The sequence below is a fragment of the Aquarana catesbeiana genome, linkage group LG07, assembly GCF_042186555.1.
Source record: "Aquarana catesbeiana isolate 2022-GZ linkage group LG07, ASM4218655v1, whole genome shotgun sequence".
NCBI classification, from domain to species: domain Eukaryota; kingdom Metazoa; phylum Chordata; class Amphibia; order Anura; family Ranidae; genus Aquarana; species Aquarana catesbeiana.
In genome coordinates, this window is record NC_133330.1 from 280,780,714 (window position 1) to 280,801,638 (window position 20,925).

General features: G+C 40.2%; 1 protein-coding gene across 2 annotated transcripts in view; it reads right to left on the bottom strand.

The window, feature by feature from the left end:
- The window catches only part of BRINP2 (BMP/retinoic acid inducible neural specific 2), a 553,098-nt gene that overhangs the window by 95,597 nt on the left and 436,576 nt on the right, over positions 1–20,925 (bottom strand). For both annotated transcript variants that reach the window (XM_073593405.1, XM_073593406.1), the window contains one exon: positions 9,193–9,298. In XM_073593405.1, the coding sequence (XP_073449506.1) occupies positions 9,193–9,298 (106 nt within the window). The remainder of the gene's footprint in view (positions 1–9,192; positions 9,299–20,925) is intronic.

Consider the following 20,925-nt stretch of genomic DNA (forward strand, 5'->3'; position numbering starts at 1 on the left):
ACTGGAGGGGGGTGGAAGGAAAGAAAATGAGTAATATGAAGGAGTGAAAAATATATTCTGATTTTAGCAGTCCAAATTCATCAATCAGCTCTGCAATACTTTTATGTAGCATATCATCCACAGTGGTTAGACCATATTGTAACTGTGGTCTAACTGAGAGATGCAGAACAAGATATACCAAAACTGAAATAGGTATTCTGGCATCCTTGTTGATTTAGCTATGTGGTAAGGAGCTGTGAAAAGCTCTCCATGTCAAAAGGGACACTTGGGCTGGTAGTGGGAGTTTCTGCAATTCCAATGGTTGTCATAGATCCACCAATAAAACCATGTACAGGTCCAGGGCCGGTGTCTGGGCTGATTCTATATCTAACTATAAGAGAGTGTTTGTAGGTTGGAACCAATGTTTTAGTGGAAAAACCTAGTGGCTATATAATAGTTCACTAGACCCATACCTCCAGATAGATAATGTTTCAACATTCAACGTGTTTCACAGGCCAAAGCCTGCTTTATCAAGAAAGACAGGTTCTTTCTCTCGCTTGTCTGAAATGTCCTCAAGAAGTGCATACATTAAAACCAAAACAAAGAGAAAACACCTTCATGGATAGGCAAAGATGCCAAGACACAGATCAGAAGGGGAGAAGACACCGCATCAATAGAAAAAAGCAGAGAAGGCTTTGGATTGAGCTCTGCATATTGAATGATATTGATAATCTTCCTTGTGGTATCAGAGGCCTGTCTGCCCACCGTGAAGCCCAATTGGCCTGGTTGGACCAGAGTGGGCAATAATGTTATATATGTGTGTGGCCAGAAGCTTAGCATAAATCTTCACATTGTAGTTTGGATATAGGTCAAATGGCATTGTTAGTTGTTTCCCTGGTTTAGGAAGTGTGATGATGTATGTTCTCCACCTCTCCAGGGGAAAGGAAGACTTAGAGGCTGCAGCTGTAAATAGATTTATAACATGGGGGGATTAAGAGGTTTTGGAGCATTTGTAATAGTCATTGGAGAACTTATCTGGGCCAGGTGATTTTCCATTCAGTAAAGAATCTACTGTTTTGGCTAGTTCCAAGGCGGTGAAAGGTGCATTCCGATTAGTTAATTGCTCATTAGAAAGCGTTGGGAATTGCAGCTTAAACAGGAAAGCTGCTATATCCGAGTCAGAGGGCTGGGGTGTCTGTAAATCATCTTTGAGGTTGTATAATATATATATATTGCTGTAATAGTCTGTGAATGAGTCAACAATCTTCTAAGGGTTTAATTTGTTATATTTTTTAAGGGGATGTATTAAGTGAGATATATTCGTTTTGAATTTTTGTGTCTTTAATCCATTGGACATGAATTTCACTGTCCTATTGTGATTGGCATAAAAGCGAAGTTTCAGGGGATGAATATATTTATTGTCCTTCCTTGCATGAAAGCCCAAAAAGTTCATGCCTGAGTTTAATTAGGGAAGCTAAGTGTTCCTTCCTAGGGTTCGATTTGTTCAGTTAGTACAGTATTGACATGAGATTGGTATTGCTTTTTGGCTCTTGAGCGAAGTTGTATGATAATGCCTCTCATTTACGCCTTATGAGTGTTCCATAGAGTAAAGATATCAGAAGTAAAGGGAGTGTTTTTTTTTGGAAATATTCCAAAGGTGTTAGGACAGCGCATAAAAATTGGCAGAGGACTGAATAACCTTAAAGCAACTGTAAAGGTAAAAATATATTAAAAAAGCCAATGGCTCCCAATACCCCAGCAAAGCCAGCGAGATCCAGATGCGAGGGGAGAGAAGAGCTGCAGACATGCACAGCACTGGATTGAATGAGGGCTCAAGTAAGTAAGGGGGGGGGGTTGATACTGATGCCAAAATACTTTTTACCTTAATGCAAGGAATGCATTAAGGTAAAAAATGTTTAGGCTTTAGAACCACTTTAAGGCCAGTGTTTACAGCGCCCTGTCTGACAAAAGCCAGTCTAATGAACGCTTTTATCGAATGGCCATGCTGGAAAACAAGCATTCAATCAGCGCTTGCAGCCAACAGTTGTGAGTGCTAATTAGTGTGTTCTGGTGGGGGTAGACCCCCTGTAAGAACACAAAGGCATAGCGGGGGAGATCACTGTACTAACATCGCTTGTGTTAGGACAGCGATTGGTCAGTTTTTTTTGTTCAGCCCACAGGGTTGAACAAAAAAAAAACTCTCTGTGTGTACCTAGCATTAGTGTTACAATGCAAGAGATACACAGGGGTACAGGTATCCCTCTCCTCCACCAGTATAGTAATCACTGGGTGATCTGACAAAGTTATGTCTGAGATGGTGGAGGAGGACACCTGTTGCAACAGCCAGCTATCAACTACAAACGGGTCTATTTGTGAGTGAGTTATGCCCATGCAAGAAAAAGGTGTAGTCTTTTTTATTTGCAGGATGGCAGTGCCATACATTATATACATCCTCCATATGGAATAAAGCCCTCAATGAAGGTGTATGGCCTTTGGCTGGAGAGGTAAAGTCCATCTGCAGGTTAGCTGTGAGATTAAAATCTCCACAGATGATGAGATTCCTGTGTTTGACAGTAGTTTTTTTTTTTCAAACAGCTTGCAAAGAAATCGTAGTTGGTAGAGTTACAAAACAGAATAATGTATCTGCCCCTCCTTGTTGCGCATGAAATTCCTTAAAGCAAAAGACACAGATTTTTTTATTGCAGAGAGTGTACCTCTTATTTTGAAGGATGCAGAGGCCATGAAAATGTGAAGAAAGTCTTAATAGCTGCTCTTGGGGGTGGCAGCCATTTGAAAGTGGATCTCCTGGGCACATATTATATTAGCGTGTAGTTTACAGGTTCTTTGTAAGAACTTAGTGCAGTAAATACTGCGATAAAGGCCTTGGGGGACAGAGTAAGTTGATATTTACTCTCTTAGCCAGGGATTACAAACCATACTTGCACAGGTCGAGGAATATTACTGGCCGCCCTGATGGTGTTTCTTAGAAGGGCGTTTTTAGGACACCAATTGCCCTTCCTACGTTACAGTGGACACAGGTACTTGAGTAGAAAAGGCTGTTGGAGAATCCAGGACAATGTCCCACTGTCTGAGAACTTTTAGACCTTCCTCCATCATCGTAAAAGATGTAGTTAGTTATTCCATCATGTGTGATGACCAGCTTAGACAGCTGCATGTTTTTGTGAATCCAGAGAGCTTTAGTTATAGTCAGAAGGTTCTTAGGTTGTTGCAATGTGAGAGATTAGGGAGCATAAACCGCTTTTAATATTGCTCAGAGTGTTGTTCTGATCTGTGAAAAGCTTGTGGTATTTTCTCTTTGACGTGGTAGAAATGAATCCTCTACAGCAGTAGTTCTCAACCCTGTCCTCAAGTACCCCCAACGGGCCATGTTTTGGGAATTTCTCTTAGATAAAATAGCTGTCCAAAATACCAAGCCATTGACTCTGATTTAAAGCACCTGTGCAAGATAAAGGAAAACCTGCAAACATGGCCTGTTGGGGGTACTTGAGGACAGAGTTGAGAACCACTGCTCTACAGAACATAGGGTGTTGGGGGGAAGATAGATGGGCTTGGGTGCACCATTATACCCCACGTAGCTTTAGTGGTGCTTCAAAGTGTCTTCAAAGCCTCCATAGAAGTCTGTGGCAAAGCTCGCTTGAAGCCCCACTGAAGCCCCACCGAAGCCTCATCGAAGCCCCACAAAGTCTCACTGAAGCCCCACCAAAGCCCCACCAAAGGCTCATTGAAGCTCCACCAAAGGCTCATCGCAGCTCCACCAAAGCCTCATCGAAGCCTCATCGAAGCACCAAGCAAAAGCAAGGTGTAAACATGACTGTAAGCTAACCATTTTATTTAGTGACAGGAGCTTTGACTGGCATTCAGAGAGCTTTAACAAAGTGTGCCTGAAGCCATGTTTTGAAGCAAGTGCATACTAGCCCTAAATGTTAAATGATACCAATAATGCTTAGTGTCACCCAACCAGAAAACTGAGGACAACATTTGGTGGTGGAAAAGAGTATGGCACCAAAAAAGGTAACAACAATATTTTTTTTTTCTCTTTAAAACTGCTGGGGCACCCAAGAGCCTGGAGTTGAGCTTTAAAGTACTGATACCTTATAGAACCCAAAATGTTGCAGTAACATAGATATAATGGAGGGTCAAACATCACGAAGCAGGCTGAAGCTCATAGTATGTAGCCACCCTGCATTAACCAGGAGTATCTCTAAATTTAGTTTTGCATGCCTGCAGTCAGCCAAATGCCAATTTATAGTCTGGGGCTTGTTCAGCTTTCCCTAACTTCAGCCTTTGGTGCATTAAGAGAAATATATAGTGTATATATACATATTTGGGTCTGGCTGGTCTAACTTTCCTCCCCCAGGCTCTGGCCTAGGGAGGGTGAATGTGCAGCAGCCGCTTCCTTAGATATGCCTGTCTGAGGAGGCCTATATGAGCTTAGGCCATGAGCTGAGGCCTGTGATTGTTTCTTCCTGGATACAGGACTGAGGAGAATCCTACTGGAGGTCTGCAGGGCTTTGATGCTGGAACCTCCATGAGTAGGAGCTGCTTGACTTTCCTGAAGGGAAAGAATGCAGTTGACATTGGTAAGGTCTGCTAAAGAATTCTAACACAGGAATATTGGTCTTGACCTAAAGGTCATTTTCCTGTGAGTGAGGGGAGTGCTACATGTATAAATAACTGCATTAATTATTTGCTCTTTACAGTGCTTTTTAAAGTCTGCTTAAAAAAAACCACTCCATTCAGGACAAAAAAAAACCCAGCAGCCACATATGTTTGGTATTAGGTTAGTGTTAGGTTTGGGGGTGAAATATAAATATGTCAAACCTGCTTTTAATGTTGGGAGTTAGGTAAATGTTAGGTTTGGGGTTCACTTTAGAGGTCGTGATGAGGAAGGAGCTGTTAAATGTGAAGAGCTTGATTTGGGGGATGGAAAGCTCAAGTAAAACGTATTTGGGGGTGTTTTAATGTAGGTGATACTTTTCTGTACTAAGCACACTAGTTCTCATTACCGGCAGTCCCATGCCAAAATTCTACCAGTGCTAGGGTTCCAGCATGGGAACGTGTATTGCATATAATAATATTAGGCGTTATGTATGTATTTTTCTAATACATTGTGCAGAAGCCCTGTTCCTAAGATTAAAATCAGTTCCCAGTTAGGTCAACTTACAGACAGTAGGCAAAATGTGTTATAAACGTGTGTGTGTAAGACCTGCCTTGTAAGAGAAGTGTGATAACCTTTATTCAAAAAACATGAAATTTCAGGGGGCTGTGATCCGTGGGCCCCTATTAAAATGGGAGAAAAAAAAGGGGGAAAAAAATGTAAGCTCTTGCCCAAAGCAACCAACCAGAATATTGTATCACATAAAATAATAGATGGAACTTGGTAGGTTACTATGGGCAACAATTTTATGCTTTTTTTTTTCTTCACTTTTAGAGGATCAATCCCTTTGTGTGAGACTCTCTTCATGAGTTTTGGGTTGCATGAAAAGGAAAGGACATTTAACGTTGGAAAGAGATAAAATTTTATGGGAAGTATATAGCTGGACCACTAAATGGCAGGACGTGGAATTTTACTTTTGTGCCTCGGTGCTCAACTGTAATTGAGTGACTAGTTACTTACAACAACTGGACCTCTATTCTCCAGTGTTGCTGAATACTCATTTGTCTGCATCTGGTTTTTATTGGGGAATACCTGAAATGACTCTCTGTCAGTTTTCATAAAGGCATGCTTTCAAAGCATTTGTCTTGCTTTAGCATTTACAGAATCTCATTAGGAGACAGTATGCTGCATTACAGAGTTCCGACTTGAATTAACAACCTCACTTCTGTATTTTTTTGTTCTGACATGAATAGGAATCGATATGTATGACTATGGCATCTGGAAACAACCCCAACATTGAATTGTTCATTAATTCTTCTATAGGAGGTGCAGTGTGCCATGTTAGGCCAAAAGCTGAATTACAGAGGGAGGGCTGTGCAGGAAGGATAAAGAGGAACTTCAGCCAATGGTTTGTTTGCACAGATTTTAAAATGATCTTTTTTTGCACAAGTTGCTTGTTCACCACTTTTCCATGTAAAAGGATTGGGGTTGGGGGGGGGTTACTTGGTAAAGTCAGTTAAAACAACTGATGCGCAAATCTTAAGTATTTTTTATCCCAATACAACCGGGGCTGTATTTGAACATTATGCTTTCTGAATGATGATGTCCTTAAGCTTTGTCTTTGTCTCCTGGCATTATTTTAGTAAGAACTACTGCTAAGATGTGTTATTGGTGGCAGAGTAGGATCTGCTTTATAAGTGAAAGTGAGTTAAACAAAAAACAGAAAGGTTTCATGCTTTTCGAACTATAAAGAGTTCTTTGACTCCTCAACAAATCCTACATCTCTTCCCTCTACAATGCTCTTACTGCATTTAATAAATTATGTCAAGAGGGAGCCAGAAAAAGGGGAACAAAATGAGAAATAACATTTTCACAATTTGATAGTGAAGGTTCTAATTTATTTAGGTCCTGGTACACCTAGTTGTAGTAAGTCACATTTAATTGGACTTGTTCTGTAATGTTGAAGACGTTTAATAGCTTATCCAAGCCACTTCTTTAGTTCCAGTGTCAGCAAGATACCCCAACATTATTCTGGAGAAATGTTAAAGTGATATTAACTAGTTGCTGACCAGCTGTTGTCGTTATACGGTGGCAGGTCGGCTATCCTGCGCGAAACGCCGTACCTGTACGGCCGCTCGCACAGGCGCAGTTGTCGCTGCTGCCAGCGTGCTTTCACTTCAGCAGGTTGGGCAGACTCGATGTCCGCCGGCGACCCACGATCGCCTAGTACAGAGGCAGAATGGGGATCTGCCAGTGTAAACAAGGTGGATCTCCATTCTGGCAGGGGACATGTCAGAGATCTTCTGTTCCCAGTGATCGGGAACAGTGATCTCTATCATGTCCCAATGAGCCCACCGCCCCTACAGTTAGAACACACCTAGGGAACAAACTTAACCCCTTGATCGCCCCCTTCCCTGCCAGTGTCATTTTTACATTGATCAGTGCATTTTTATAGCATTGATCAATGTAATAAGGTTACTGGTCCCAAAAAGGGTCATTTGGGGTCAGATTTGTCTGCCGCAATGTCGCAGTCCCGCTAAAAATCACAGATCACCGACATTACTAGTAAAAACAACAAAAACAATAAAAGTCCCTAAATCTATCCCATAGTTTGTAAACGCGATAACTTTTGCGCAAACCAATCAATATACGCCTATTGCGATTTTTTTTTTTTAACTAAAAATATGTAGAAGAATATATATCGGCCTAAACTGATGAATAAATGTGTTTTTTTTTTTTATATATATATTTTTTTGGAAATGTATTATAGGAAATTTTTAAAAAATTGTCGCTCTTTGTTTGTTTATAACGCAAAAAATAAAAACTGCAGAGGTGATCAAATAACACCAAAAGCTCTATTTGTAGGAAAAAAAGAACGTCAACTTTGTTTGGTTACAGCGTCACACGACCACGCAATTGTCAGTTAAAGCAGCGCAGTGCCATATCTCAAAAAATTACCTGGTGGCAAATCCTTCCGGGGCTGAAGTGGTAAACAAAATTGTATCACATAGCAGCGTATTAATCCAGGTGTATTCATTTTTATTTTTTATGCTTGTTATAATTTATTTTCACCTGGTGGTTTGGCCAGTAAGTTTGTTATTTTTCACCATTCTTTAAACAGAACAAACTGGCCAACAAAACTGGAATTTTAAAGGGATGAGACAAATCATTTAACATTGACAGGGGTGCTTAAAATGGCCATGTTTATTTTTTTATGTGAAACCTTTATTCAAAAAAGAAACAAAAAACATGGCTCTAACTGCTTAAAGAGTGTTAGCTGATGTTTGGCTTTGTTAGTCAAAACCATCTAAAGTTGCTGGTGCATCTAACACTATCTTCTCCCTAGATTGATAATGCTACTGTCCAAGGTTGTCTCCATTGTTCCACCAACAAGAGTGGTGGCACCCTAAGACTGGAAATGTGTTACTGGCCAGATCAGTGGGGATTGGGGAGAGATGCATCAAAAAAAGCCCAAAAAGTAAAAGAAATTCAGCACTGAATTCAAGTTTTGGTAAGCTTCAATATATTATTTTTGTTTTTAGGAGTATGCCATTGTAATGAGTTGTTAAAGCTGAATCCCAGCCAGGAATAAAAAAAAAAAAAAAAAAAAAAGAGTTTATATACAACTGGTGAAAGTCAAATCTTCAATTTTTTTCATGCTTCACTGGAGCCATAGCTGCACTCTTGCAAGCTTGGCAGACAGGCAAATATCATATACACATGCAAAAACATAACAATAAATAAATAGCGCAATAGATGCAGATTAAACACATTTAAGAAATAAAATATAATAAAATTGCACCTACAATAAAGTGACATGAACAGGGCTTATCATCAATGTACAATATCCACAAGAGTACCAGGATATGCCATCAATTGCTAGACAATCTCTCACTTTGTAGCTGGCATTGGGAGAGGAATTTAGGCAAGATAGTAATACTGATGTGGTCACCAGAAGAGTCTAAATGAAAGAGTATGCAAACATGTCCCAAGCTGGTGTGATAAGGGAGATTGACATTGTGTGTCTGCTGAACTTCCACTAAGCACTGACCTGTTTTGGCAAGGGTCATGGCTCTAAAACATGTCATTGTTTAGTGGAGGTGCAGCAATCACAACGTGGGCACCCCCTTCCACACCAGCTTGGGATGTCTTTGCTTCCTGTTCCATTTTAGCTCTCCTAATGACCACATCACTATTATAACTTGCAGCAATACTCAGACTGAAGACGGAGGGGCAGCACTAGGGGCCAGTCGGGGGTGCTGGATCCACATGTGCTGAAAGGGACATGCTGACCAGTAGAAAAGAGGAGGTAATGAGCTCATCCCTCTGCTTTCGACACTTTACTGTATGGTTACAAGTTGAGAGCAGGAAGGTAACCTACCTGGAGAGGAATCAGGCCATCAACTTGGCTCTGCCGTGTGGCAGAGCTGTGTAAAACTCAGAATTGAATGGACTGAAATACAAATTCATTGCCAGGTAAAGCAGGCCCCATGTATCTCAATTGTATATTTAGCTGCCTGCCCGGAATTCAGCTTTGAGATGCAGCATGGAGAATCAAAGAGCCATGAAGGAAGAAAAGAAAATATTATCCTTACCGAGAAGCTGCACTTTACTCTCAGGACCCATCACCAATACAGAGCTGACGGAATCCAGGTTGTCGTAGTTACTGCAGCCAAGGGGGCCAGTCCTCGTTTCGGTTACCTGTACATAAACAGATTCAGTGTTAAGAGCTGAAAATCATAAAATTCAATTATTTTCTGCTGTTACGGACATCAGTTACTCGCCTCCAATGCAAATCCCTAACTACTTCACTTGTCTTATGCCAGTCGCTGACATTGCCTTGACCTGAACACAAATTATGTATGCTTTTCCCAATAGATAATTCAGAGCTGTGCAAAGTAAATGACTAATTTCCTATTCATTTGCAGACTGTTGAGCTACGATGGCTTTTAATGGGCCAGCCAGGTTTTTTTTTTCCACATATTAAGGCAAACTTTCCTTTTGTATTCACACAAGACATTTTGCAGTGTTCTGAGTATAATAATTACAAAAGTCACAAATAACAGCACACAACAATACACACTGATACAAAAGGTGAAAGGCGGCCTGCTTTTAAGAGGTCACGGGGGAAGAAGAATCATATGAATTTTATGTTGCTTTTCAAAATTTTGATGAAATCTTCACAGTGCTGGCTGCTGTTATAACTGTGTGACCTCTCTTAAAACACGGTCCAACATCATAACCAGAAGACTTCATTCTTTCTACCAACCTCAAGCTGATTTAGAAGCCCACAAGCACCCAAAGAAATTGTTGTTAAGAGTTTAATATATGAACACGGCTAGTGGCCAGAGCACTTATGTACAATACACAGCTAATATCTGGAGTTTAGTGATGAACGTTGCCTTATAAAATATCCAATTCGTAAGATAATTGGATGTACTCTTTTAGAACATATGTAAACCCTAACAATAAACCTTTATTTGTTCCAGTTTGGGCTGTTAAAGTGGACCTTTCCCACTTTTGCTAAAATTCACATTTGCATCTCTACAGCTGATGTGAAAGCATCGAACACAGGTTTCTTTAAAAGGTTTTTTGCTTTTACTTACCCTTTTGCGTGCCTGCTTTCTGGTTTCCTTGAAGCACTGGTGGTGACTACACAGATGCCCACTGGGAAGTCAATGTCACCAGTGCCTTTGGGAGATCTCATCCTACAACAATATTGTCCCATTGTTCACCTTTCATGAAGTCTCTATGCTGCCTGTGCTCCTGCCCTGACATTTTGAAAATGAACATCTTTGGTTGCCGGCTTCTTCTTCTATGATCTCTATGCTGGCCCACCAATGACACTTAAGTCTCAAGTTTACTCCATGAGCCAGATGGATCACATGATGTTATGTGCTAAAAATAAAACAACATCGGGTCAAAGTGATTATAGCCTAATATTATCTATAAAGCTGCTCCCCAAAAATGTAGAACTACTACTGTGCAATTGATTTTTGATAATAGAGGCGCTAATGTGAATAACACTCAATTGAATAATAATGCATATGAAAACCATAATTCATGAAATATAAAGTGGTATCAATCTGAATTAAATACTGGTGCAAAAAATACAATGTAAAGTGAACAATGAGATAAATTAATATATAAAAAATAATAATTAAATAAATAAATCTTGTGAGTCCATATATCTTCAGTGACAATCTTGTTAAGCGTAGCTGTATTTTTTTGCACCAGTATTTGATTCAGATTGATACCACTTTATACTTCTTGAATTATGGTTTCCATATGCATTATTATTCAATTAAGTGTTATTCACATTACCAACCCCCTATTATCAAAAATTACATGATGTCATGTGCCTTATGTTGCGAATGTGCTGTAGGACATTACAATAATTTCTTCCTAAATTGGACTACAACAATGCTTTTTGCAGTACTAATAAATAGAGATGGGTCGAACACCCCCTGTTTGGTTTGCAACAGAACTTTCGAAAGGGGAAAGGTTCTAACCCGAATGGCGAACTCCATTGAAGTCCTATGGGAGATTTTTTTTTAAACAATCATTTTTCAGGAGCAGCAATATTAATGATACTTAAAGTGCAACAATAACAATTGAAATTTCCTTTAAATATAGTGCCGGGGGGGTGGGGGGGTGGGGGTGTCCCCTTAGTCTGCCTGTAAAGTGGAGCATCTGTAGCACAAATATAACATTCTGCAGCAAAAATGACATTTCTAAAGAAAAAAAAAGCAAGTCAAATCACATAAAATTTTTGTAAATGTGGTACAGCGCTGCGCTAAAAACAAACTGGGGGAGCAGCCAACACACCCGTAGACTCAAGGGCAGAAATAACAACGAAAAAATACAAAGTGTGGCGCTAATAGTAGCAATATATGAAACTAAGCATTAGGTAATATCACACAATAAAAATGTGAAACAAAATTAACACGTGAGCACAAGTGACAGTGACTAATGAACAGAGATAATAAATAAATATATGTGTTCAATACAAATATTAGATATGATCTAAAACAATAAAGGAAATATGTGATAACAGTGCATGAACAGTTATCTAATGTAAAGTCCAAAACACCAAAAAAATTCGTGACAACAGTGCATGAACAATTTTAGGCAGGTGTTTTCTTATATGTGTAGAAGAGCTTTCAACCCAGTAGCCTGGTAGGTACGTGGACCATAGAAGTCCCGAGGTGCACGGAAGTTTGGAAACAGTGCCAGGACCATCACCAGAAGCTATGGAGGCTTACCGGAAGGTATGGCCTGAAATGGCGTATGCCATACAGGTCAAAAAGGCTTAGTGACCAACAGGTCTAGACGTATTATCCGGTCAGAAGTTATCGTCACACAAACCATGGGGAGGAAGAATCGGTCAACACGACTTCCACATTGATAGATATACCACCGTAGACCATGCGAAAGATTCGTATTACATGTGAGGAATAAAAACACTCACATAGTGTAATAACGTAAAACTTGGATTTATTTAAAAAGTAACAATAAAAAAACAGACTCACATTTTTTGCAGATAAAATTAGCGTATCAATCGTGTAGCGGTAGTTGTGAGGGATCAACCCGACATGTTTCGACTAAAAAGTCGTCTTCTGGGGTGTGGACCCCCTCACCCCACCGCTCTATATATAGACAAACAAATAATGACCCCCAATGGAAGTGCCCTGAACCGGAAGTGAACCAGATGACCTTATTTCCGGTTTTGAGGGACATAGATTATGGGCTTGGTGTTTTGAAGCCATTTAGAGAAGCAGACTAGGCAGTCGGGACATATGTTGAAATATAACTTCTATGGTGAAATTATGAGGCAAGAATAAGTGAGTGGTGGTCCGTATAGTTAGTCCATAACCAAGCCTCACTATCACTGTCTGTATCCTCTGGATAGGAGCGCAACGATGCCGCTGCGTTCCAACCCTGTGACGAGCCTCATTTGAGCGCGATGACGTCACGCGTAAGGCTGGGTAGCGGCGACAGTACGTTCCAAGCCGTCACCCAAGCCTCACTCCCGTATAGCGCGATGACGTCATGCGCATAACGCGGCAACGACGGTGCGCTCCGGGATAACAACCACGCCTCGTCATCAATTACTAGACGTCCACCCCGCAGGAAGCAAGGCTCAGCCCTATGACACAGGGCGGAAGTGGCAAACAAGTGTCAGCAGGGATGGAAGTCAAATTCTATGGAATTTAAATGTGCTACAAGTGCACATAAAAAGCTTGGTGGTATGACAAATTAAATATACTATCAATGCCCACAGAGATCTATGATAGAAGATAGAAAAATTATTCCATAGTCTACATTATATAGATTCGGATTATTGACCTCCCAGACACTTCCAGTAGGGGGCATAAATACATTAACATGCCCGACTATTATGTTTAAAAGCACATACAATGTATACAAAAAGAATAGGCCTAGAAAGTTAAAAACCATATAGCATATGGCAATGTATATATATAAAAATATAGCTAAAAAAGGGAGACCATCACTATCGAGCTACCATGAATAGTAAATGCCAGGAAAAAAGAAAAAATCTAAAGTAAATTACAATTTATGCCTGGTTAATAAACGAATTGATGTCCCAATCGACATTGATACCTTGCGGAAAATGGGACCCCAATTCGTATATCCAGTATGTCTCCAAACGGGAGACACCCCTAAGAGTAAGGGGGTCTACTCTTAGGGGTGTCTCCCGTTTGGAGACATACTGGATATACGAATTGGGGTCCCATTTTCCGCAAGGTATCAATGTCGATTGGGACATCAATTCGTTTATTAACCAGGCATAAATTGTAATTTACTTTAGATTTTTTCTTTTTTCCTGGCATTTACTATTCATGGTAGCTCGATAGTGATGGTCTCCCTTTTTTAGCTATATTTTTATATATATACATTGCCATATGCTATATGGTTTTTAACTTTCTAGGCCTATTCTTTTTGTATACATTGTATGTGCTTTTAAACATAATAGTCGGGCATGTTAATGTATTTATGCCCCCTACTGGAAGTGTCTGGGAGGTCAATAATCCGAATCTATATAATGTAGACTATGGAATAATTTTTCTATCTTCTATCATAGATCTCTGTGGGCATTGATAGTATATTTAATTTTTCATACCACCAAGCTTTTTATGTGCACTTGTAGCACATTTAAATTCCATATAATTTGACTTCTATCCCTGCTGACACTTGTTTGCCACTTCCGCCCTGTGTCATAGGGCTGAGCCTTGCTTCCTGCGGGGTGGACGTCTAGTAATTGATGACGAGGCGTGGTTGTTATCCCGGAGCGCACCGTCATTGCCGCGTTATGCGCATGACGTCATCGCGCTATACGGGAGTGAGGCTTGGGTGACGGCTTGGAACGTACTGTCGCCGCTACCCAGCCTTACGCGTGACGTCATCGCGCTCAAATGAGGCTCGTCACAGGGTTGGAACGCAGCGGCATCATTGCGCTCCTATCCAGAGGATACAGACAGTGATAGTGAGGCTTGGTTACGGACTAACTATACGGACCACCACTCACTTATTCTTGCCTCATAATTTCACCATAGAAGTTATATTTCAACATATGTCCCGACTGCCTAATCTGCTTCTCTAAATGGCTTCAAAACACCAAGCACATAATCTATGTCCCTCAAAACCGGAAATAAGGTCATCTGGTTCACTTCCGGTTCAGGACACTTCCATTGGGGGTCATTATTTGTTTGTCTATATATAGAGCGGTGGGGTGAGGGGGTCCACACCCCAGAAGACGACTTTTTAGTCGAAACATGTCGGGTTGATCCCTCACAACTACCGCTACACGATTGATACGCTAATTTTATCTGCAAAAAATGTGAGTCTGTTTTTTTATTGTTACTTTTTAAATAAATCCAAGTTTTACGTTATTACACTATGTGAGTGTTTTTATTCCTCACATGTAATACGAATCTTTCGCATGGTCTACGGTGGTATATCTATCAATGTGGAAGTCGTGTTGACCGATTCTTCCTCCCCATGGTTTGTGTGACGATAACTTCTGACCGGATAATACGTCTAGACCTGTTGGTCACTAAGCCTTTTTGACCTGTATGGCATACGCCATTTCAGGCCATACCTTCCGGTAAGCCTCCATAGCTTCTGGTGATGGTCCTGGCACTGTTTCCAAACTTCCGTGCACCTCGGGACTTCTATGGTCCACGTACCTACCAGGCTACTGGGTTGAAAGCTCTTCTACACATATAAGAAAACACCTGCCTAAAATTGTTCATGCACTGTTGTCACGAATTTTTTTGGTGTTTTGGACTTTACATTAGATAACTGTTCATGCACTGTTATCACATATTTCCTTTATTGTTTTAGATCATATCTAATATTTGTATTGAACACATATATTTATTTATTATCTCTGTTCATTAGTCACTGTCACTTGTGCTCACGTGTTAATTTTGTTTCACATTTTTATTGTGTGATATTACCTAATGCTTAGTTTCATATATTGCTACTATTAGCGCCACACTTTGTATTTTTTCGTTGTTAAATCACATAAAATTACTCGGGGTTGCAGAGCCCCTCCTGCTCCAAAGCACCCACCCCCCCATGTTGAGGGCAAGTGGCCTGGCATGGTTCAGGGGGGGCCCTCACTCACCCCCCCTTTCCTTACCTGCCTGGCTGCATACCCGGATAAGGGTCTGGTATGGATTTGGAGGGGGACCCCCCCAAAAAAATCCTTGCCCAATCAGGGCGCAAAATGCACTGTGCAGAGTGCAGTGCATTGCAGGGCATTCGGTGGGGCGAACACCCTGCAAATTCGGGTGTTGGACAAACGGGCCGAACAGCCAATGTTTGGCCCGAACTCATGCTCAGGCTGAACCGTTCGCCCAACAGTACTAATCAATATGTGAAAAGAAACTACCCACTATAATAATTGTAATTCAGTTCATCTATTTTTGTGATTCACATACCACTAGCACATTGACAGGTGGACAATGCTGCAATTTGCAGCCTCCACTTCTCCGCCTTCTATCTACTCGCTGGACAATGATTCATCATCATTACCTTTGCCCGATGAGCAGACAACAGACAGTTGTTAGAGTGGACCTGAACATAGTAAGTGAATATCTTAGCTGCAGAGTTATAAGAGTGTGTAAACTACCAAACTAACTGAACAGAATTAGAAAAACATTCTCAGGCAAAACAATTCAAAGGCAAAACAAATCATTGTATGTGGTGTAGATGTGTATTGCCTTGTTTGTCTGAAGTTTAGTGTTATTGATTTGATTTTATAGAGTAATGACACACACCATTAATTCAATTCATAATTGCTCAAATCACTAAAATAAGAAAGCCCACAATTTTAGTCAAATTGTAGTGTGAGAATAGAGTAAAAAGCATGATATGGTAATTATTTTGCGAGTCAACATCACACACCATTTGTCTATTATTTATTAATGGTTCCATTTTCTCGAATGGTGGACCAGTCGCTGCTGGTAATGTTGGTGGAGCATGTTATTACATAATATGCTAAAAATGTTTTCAACCAGGACACACTCAACTTACAAAAGATTCACACATTTTTCCAACTGTAAATTATATTATATTATTATATATTTAAGAGAACATTAGGGAAACAATTTGGCAAACTACATTGGAGTCAATGAGGAAGACCCCAAGACTGAAAATGCAGGTGGTTTCTTAGGAGTGCAATAGGATGTAAATGGACCCTGAGGGTTACATAAACTTCTTTCAACTATTTCGTACCTGTTCTTGATAAAAAAAAAATGCCCCCCATTAGTCTCATTATTTTAGATGTTTTTAAACAAGTAAAAAGAAAACCAGAAAAAAGTAAAATGAAAATATAATAATAATAAAGTGACAGTATGCAAACCACAATTGAAATACACCAAAAAGGAAATGAATACAAAGCCAAAGAACATTAAATAAAATACTAAACTGCCCTTAACATACTCTCTGAAAATAATAATATAATTGCTTTCTAATTTTCGTGCAAACTTCACCCAAGCAGCTTCATAAGTGAAAGAGGGAGACCCAGCTTTCGTGAAATTTCATTGATGGCCAAATCAATTTTGTCAAAGCTACTTCACTCAACCCTAGTCAAAGGCACCTCCAAAAGAAACTATAAGCATCTCAAAAACATAGTTCCGTGGAGCCAGGAGCAAAGGGCAAATGCCATTACAGGCAATTTAAGTTATTAAGCTTAAATCTTTTGTGGGCAAGCAATCAGCATTGAGTGGAGTAGGTCTGATAGGAAATGAATGCGAAAATCAAATATTTGCCATAAAAAACTATGCATATTTTAATGCAAATGGTATCTGCAATTTTAATATTCGCTGTATGTTACTTCAACCTGAATTAGCCATTAAAATAAAAAGGACAAATGATTTGCCTAACGATAATATTTCCAAATTGTCGCTGCTGTTCACTACTAAAAAAGCCAGGGCAATAAATTAGGAAATAGCTAAGCCAAACGTCTTACTGGCATACTTAAATTCACAAAGAAACAAGTGTACGCATAGTTAGAATTGGCGCTCACCAGGAATCATAGCACTAACAATATGAATAATTTATTGATAATAATAAATACACAATGGAGAAATATAGTTACAGTCTAAGCCAACATTAATAACTCTTAAGGCAAAAGTTGGAGAGCACATAATCAAAGTACTGCTGCAGCTAGGAGCAGAAGCGATAATGGCTAAAGCGTAGACTATTAGTCTCACATTAAGCTCGGAGCTATGGTAAACCTGGGTATAAAACAGTGAAGTGTGATATGACTGAGACATAAGCAACACTAAATTAAAGAAGAACTACAGACAGGATAACAATCAACAGAAAACTTACCTAGGAGCATTTTATTTGCACTGTTATTTCTATGAGGAATAACACAATTTGCACTGCCACCAAAAAACAAAAGCTGACATTACTTTTTACTTTGCCTACGTTACACATTGTCTAAAGTGTGTGGGTAAACCACAGGGCATCAGTGTAAATGCAGCCTTAGACCCATTTCATGCGATTGGTCAATTCGGACCCTCCCTTCACCTCTATGGAGCAGCAGATGTAAACTGAGTTGTTACACCTGCCTACCTTCAATCCGATCTGCTATAAAAACGGAAGGGGGTTCTATCCCTTCCATCTGGGCTTATCGGAGGGCCCATACAGTAAAGGGGGATGTGTCCATGTCCGCTCTGCATATGCATCTGCCCGCTCTGCTCATTGTGGTCTGCAACCAGAAACCAAGTCGCTTAAGTGGCCCTCGCTCTTCAAAAGGTTGGGCACCCCTATACTGTATGTATGGTGTACACATTTAAACATTAGCACATAAAATAAGGTTCAAATAGTTAAAAGACTAGGGTGAGGGTATCCAAACTGTACTGCATAGATGCAGTGGTGGGCCATGACCTAACTATGCCAACTGGCACAATTGTGTTTTAGGTATTTTGACTGTAAAAATACATTCTCAAAGATTATTGTATGGACTGGAACTACTTAGATTACCAACAGCTTCCGGATGTTGCTATGAAAAAAAAAAACAGGAAAAGCAGCCATTAAGGTAGTGATAAAATAACAATTCTCAAGATAAAATCACAACTAAAATGAGGCTTTTTCAACAGCTGAATGCACATTTTATGTAAAAAAATAACAATTCCACACCTATGCTATATTTACGTTTGTGAACTGAAATTTTGTGGAGGAAGTCATCATAAGATAAAATAATGAAAGTCTAGATATTTCAACCGAGAACAGAAAAATAAAACTGATATAAAATTTCAGTTTAAAAATGTAGAAATCAAAAAAGACTCAAAACAATTTTAGTTTGCCCTTAAAAAGAAAGAAAAAAACTGTCTTTACTGTTGTGTGTGTCAGTGTTGGGGAGGTTTTCACTCCTTTCCTGGCAATTACTATCATAGGGACAGGCAGTAAAGAGGGGAAGGGGCTTCTTGACCCTAGTTAAAGAGATTTAACCACACTTTGTTTTGCATAGCACCCAACATCTTGTGTGTGCCACTGGCCGGTGGCTTCTTTAAGCCACCTGGCAGACTGTTTCTCCCTCATTAAAGATGGACAATGCTTGGAGGAAATGGAGGACACAGAAGCAGTTTAATTGGCTGCTGAGGCCAAATCTTTATGCCTGCCCCTAGCAAGGGGGCCAATGAGGAATATGACCGGACACTGAAGGGAGTGGACTCAGCTCACTGCTCCCATTGTTACAAGGAAGAGAAGTCAGATTCTGGATGCTGAGTTGGAGAGCCATGAGAGGGTCCTGTTGTGTGCTGCTGAGAGAGGTGCTAGATGCATGGAGAACAGTAAACCTGAAGATAGTGCGAGCTAGAAACACAAGACTGTTGGCGTGTGTCTGCTGCCAGGAGCCAGTATACAATGGTTGCAGTGCTGCTGAGAAGCACTGCCTCCGGTGGCTGAGTCTGTGGCTGTTCCTGTGCTACTGCTACAGAGCTTAGATCACAAGCTGCAGTGCTGAGATAGACTGCCTACAGGGACCAGTGGTTGGAGACTATGTGCTGCTACCACTACTGTTGTTGTAAGAGATTGCCTGGAATGCAGGGAGGGGACTAGAGACTACATCTCCGATCTGGTGTCAGGATTGCAGATTACCTTGTTCTGGTGAGAATCAACATTTTTTCCTGACCTTGCTGCTGCTGGCTCGAGGGGGGAACCTTTCGATGACCTTCCCCTATATGTGGGAGTGTTGAAGACCCAGAAACCAATTACCATAGTGAGAGGCCTCTTGGCTATTGACTTACTTTTTGCCCATTTAGTGGGATAGTATTGCGCTTTTCCTGGGATTACCTTGGACCCTTTCGTTTGGGAGCATCCTTGCATCCTTGCTATAACACTTTGTTATAGAGTGCTCTAACAAGAACTATGGGCCCCTACACGGGCAAAACTGGGCCAGTAAGGTATACGGGGACTTTGACTAATTTAGCCAGGCAGTATAATATTATACTACATGGTATTGTATTATTGCTGTTGGCTAATTGTATTATTACTGCTTTTGTGCTGATAACCCACTTTCTTTCCATATGACTTTAACCTTCCAGGTGTGTCATTGGTCACTCAGGTCTAGGTACAAAGTGTGTCATCAATGATGCAAGGCAGGAGGACGAATGCAATCCAGCTGCTATTCTGGGACTAGTGCTACAACCTGAATATCACTACCTGGAGAAGAGATGCTTGAGAGGGGATATGATTTCAATTTATAAATACCATACCGGTGATCCCACAATAGGGATAAAACTTTCTTGCAGAAGGGAGTTTAACAAAACACTTGGCCACTCATTAAAATTAGAAGAAAAGAGGTTTAACTTTAAACTACATAGAGGGTTCTTTACTGTAAGAGCGGCAAGGATGTGGAATTCCCTTCCATAGGTGGTGGTCTCAGCGGGGAGCATCGATAGTTTCAATAAAACTATTAGATAAGCACTTGAACGACCGCAACATACAGGGACATACAATGTAATACTGACATATAATCACACCCATAGGTTGGACTTGAAAGACTTGTGTCTTTTTTCAACCTTACCTACTATGTAACTATAAGAGAGACAAATGTACCAAACAGGTACACATAGTAATAAAGACCTGACAGAGATTTTACCCAATACACATGCTACTAAAATAAATCATCAAAAAATTGGACTAAAGTTCCATTTTAAGAATACATACAAAAAATGATGAAGTTCTGTTGTAAGGATCACATGCTTAGGTTTGTTATAAAAGTGTTGAAGCTTTTATAGTGAACAATACAGATGTGACATGTCAGCAGTCCCTAATCAGTTAGTGAGCATTGAGATGTTGAAAAATTTGATACTGAACAAAGGTGAGAGACGAGGTTGATGAAGTGACGATCGCAGCTACTAGATAAAGACATCCACAGTCAGGTGCTAAAGAATGTCAGACTTTCAAGAGGCTGAAGTATTAGTTTTGTTAGAAATTCAGCCATCCTTTGCCTTATGTGACATGCGCTGTGATAGCGGAGATGGGATTCAGCAGGTATTTAATCTGTTGGTACACAGGAGGGACATTTCTGAATCCACAGAGGGTCACAAGGACACTGCAAAATGAAAGACTATTAAAAAATCAGAAAGGAAGCTAATTAGATTGAATATAATTGGCAAACAGAAATATACTCAAAAATATGTCATAATTTAAAAATGTTATTAAGACAAACTTGCAGCATATACAAATTGAAAAAAAAAATATATATGATGACATGACCATGCCCCCTTATGAGGTCACAGTCCCAGCATGCCCCGGGACTGTAACCTCATAAGGGGGAGGGG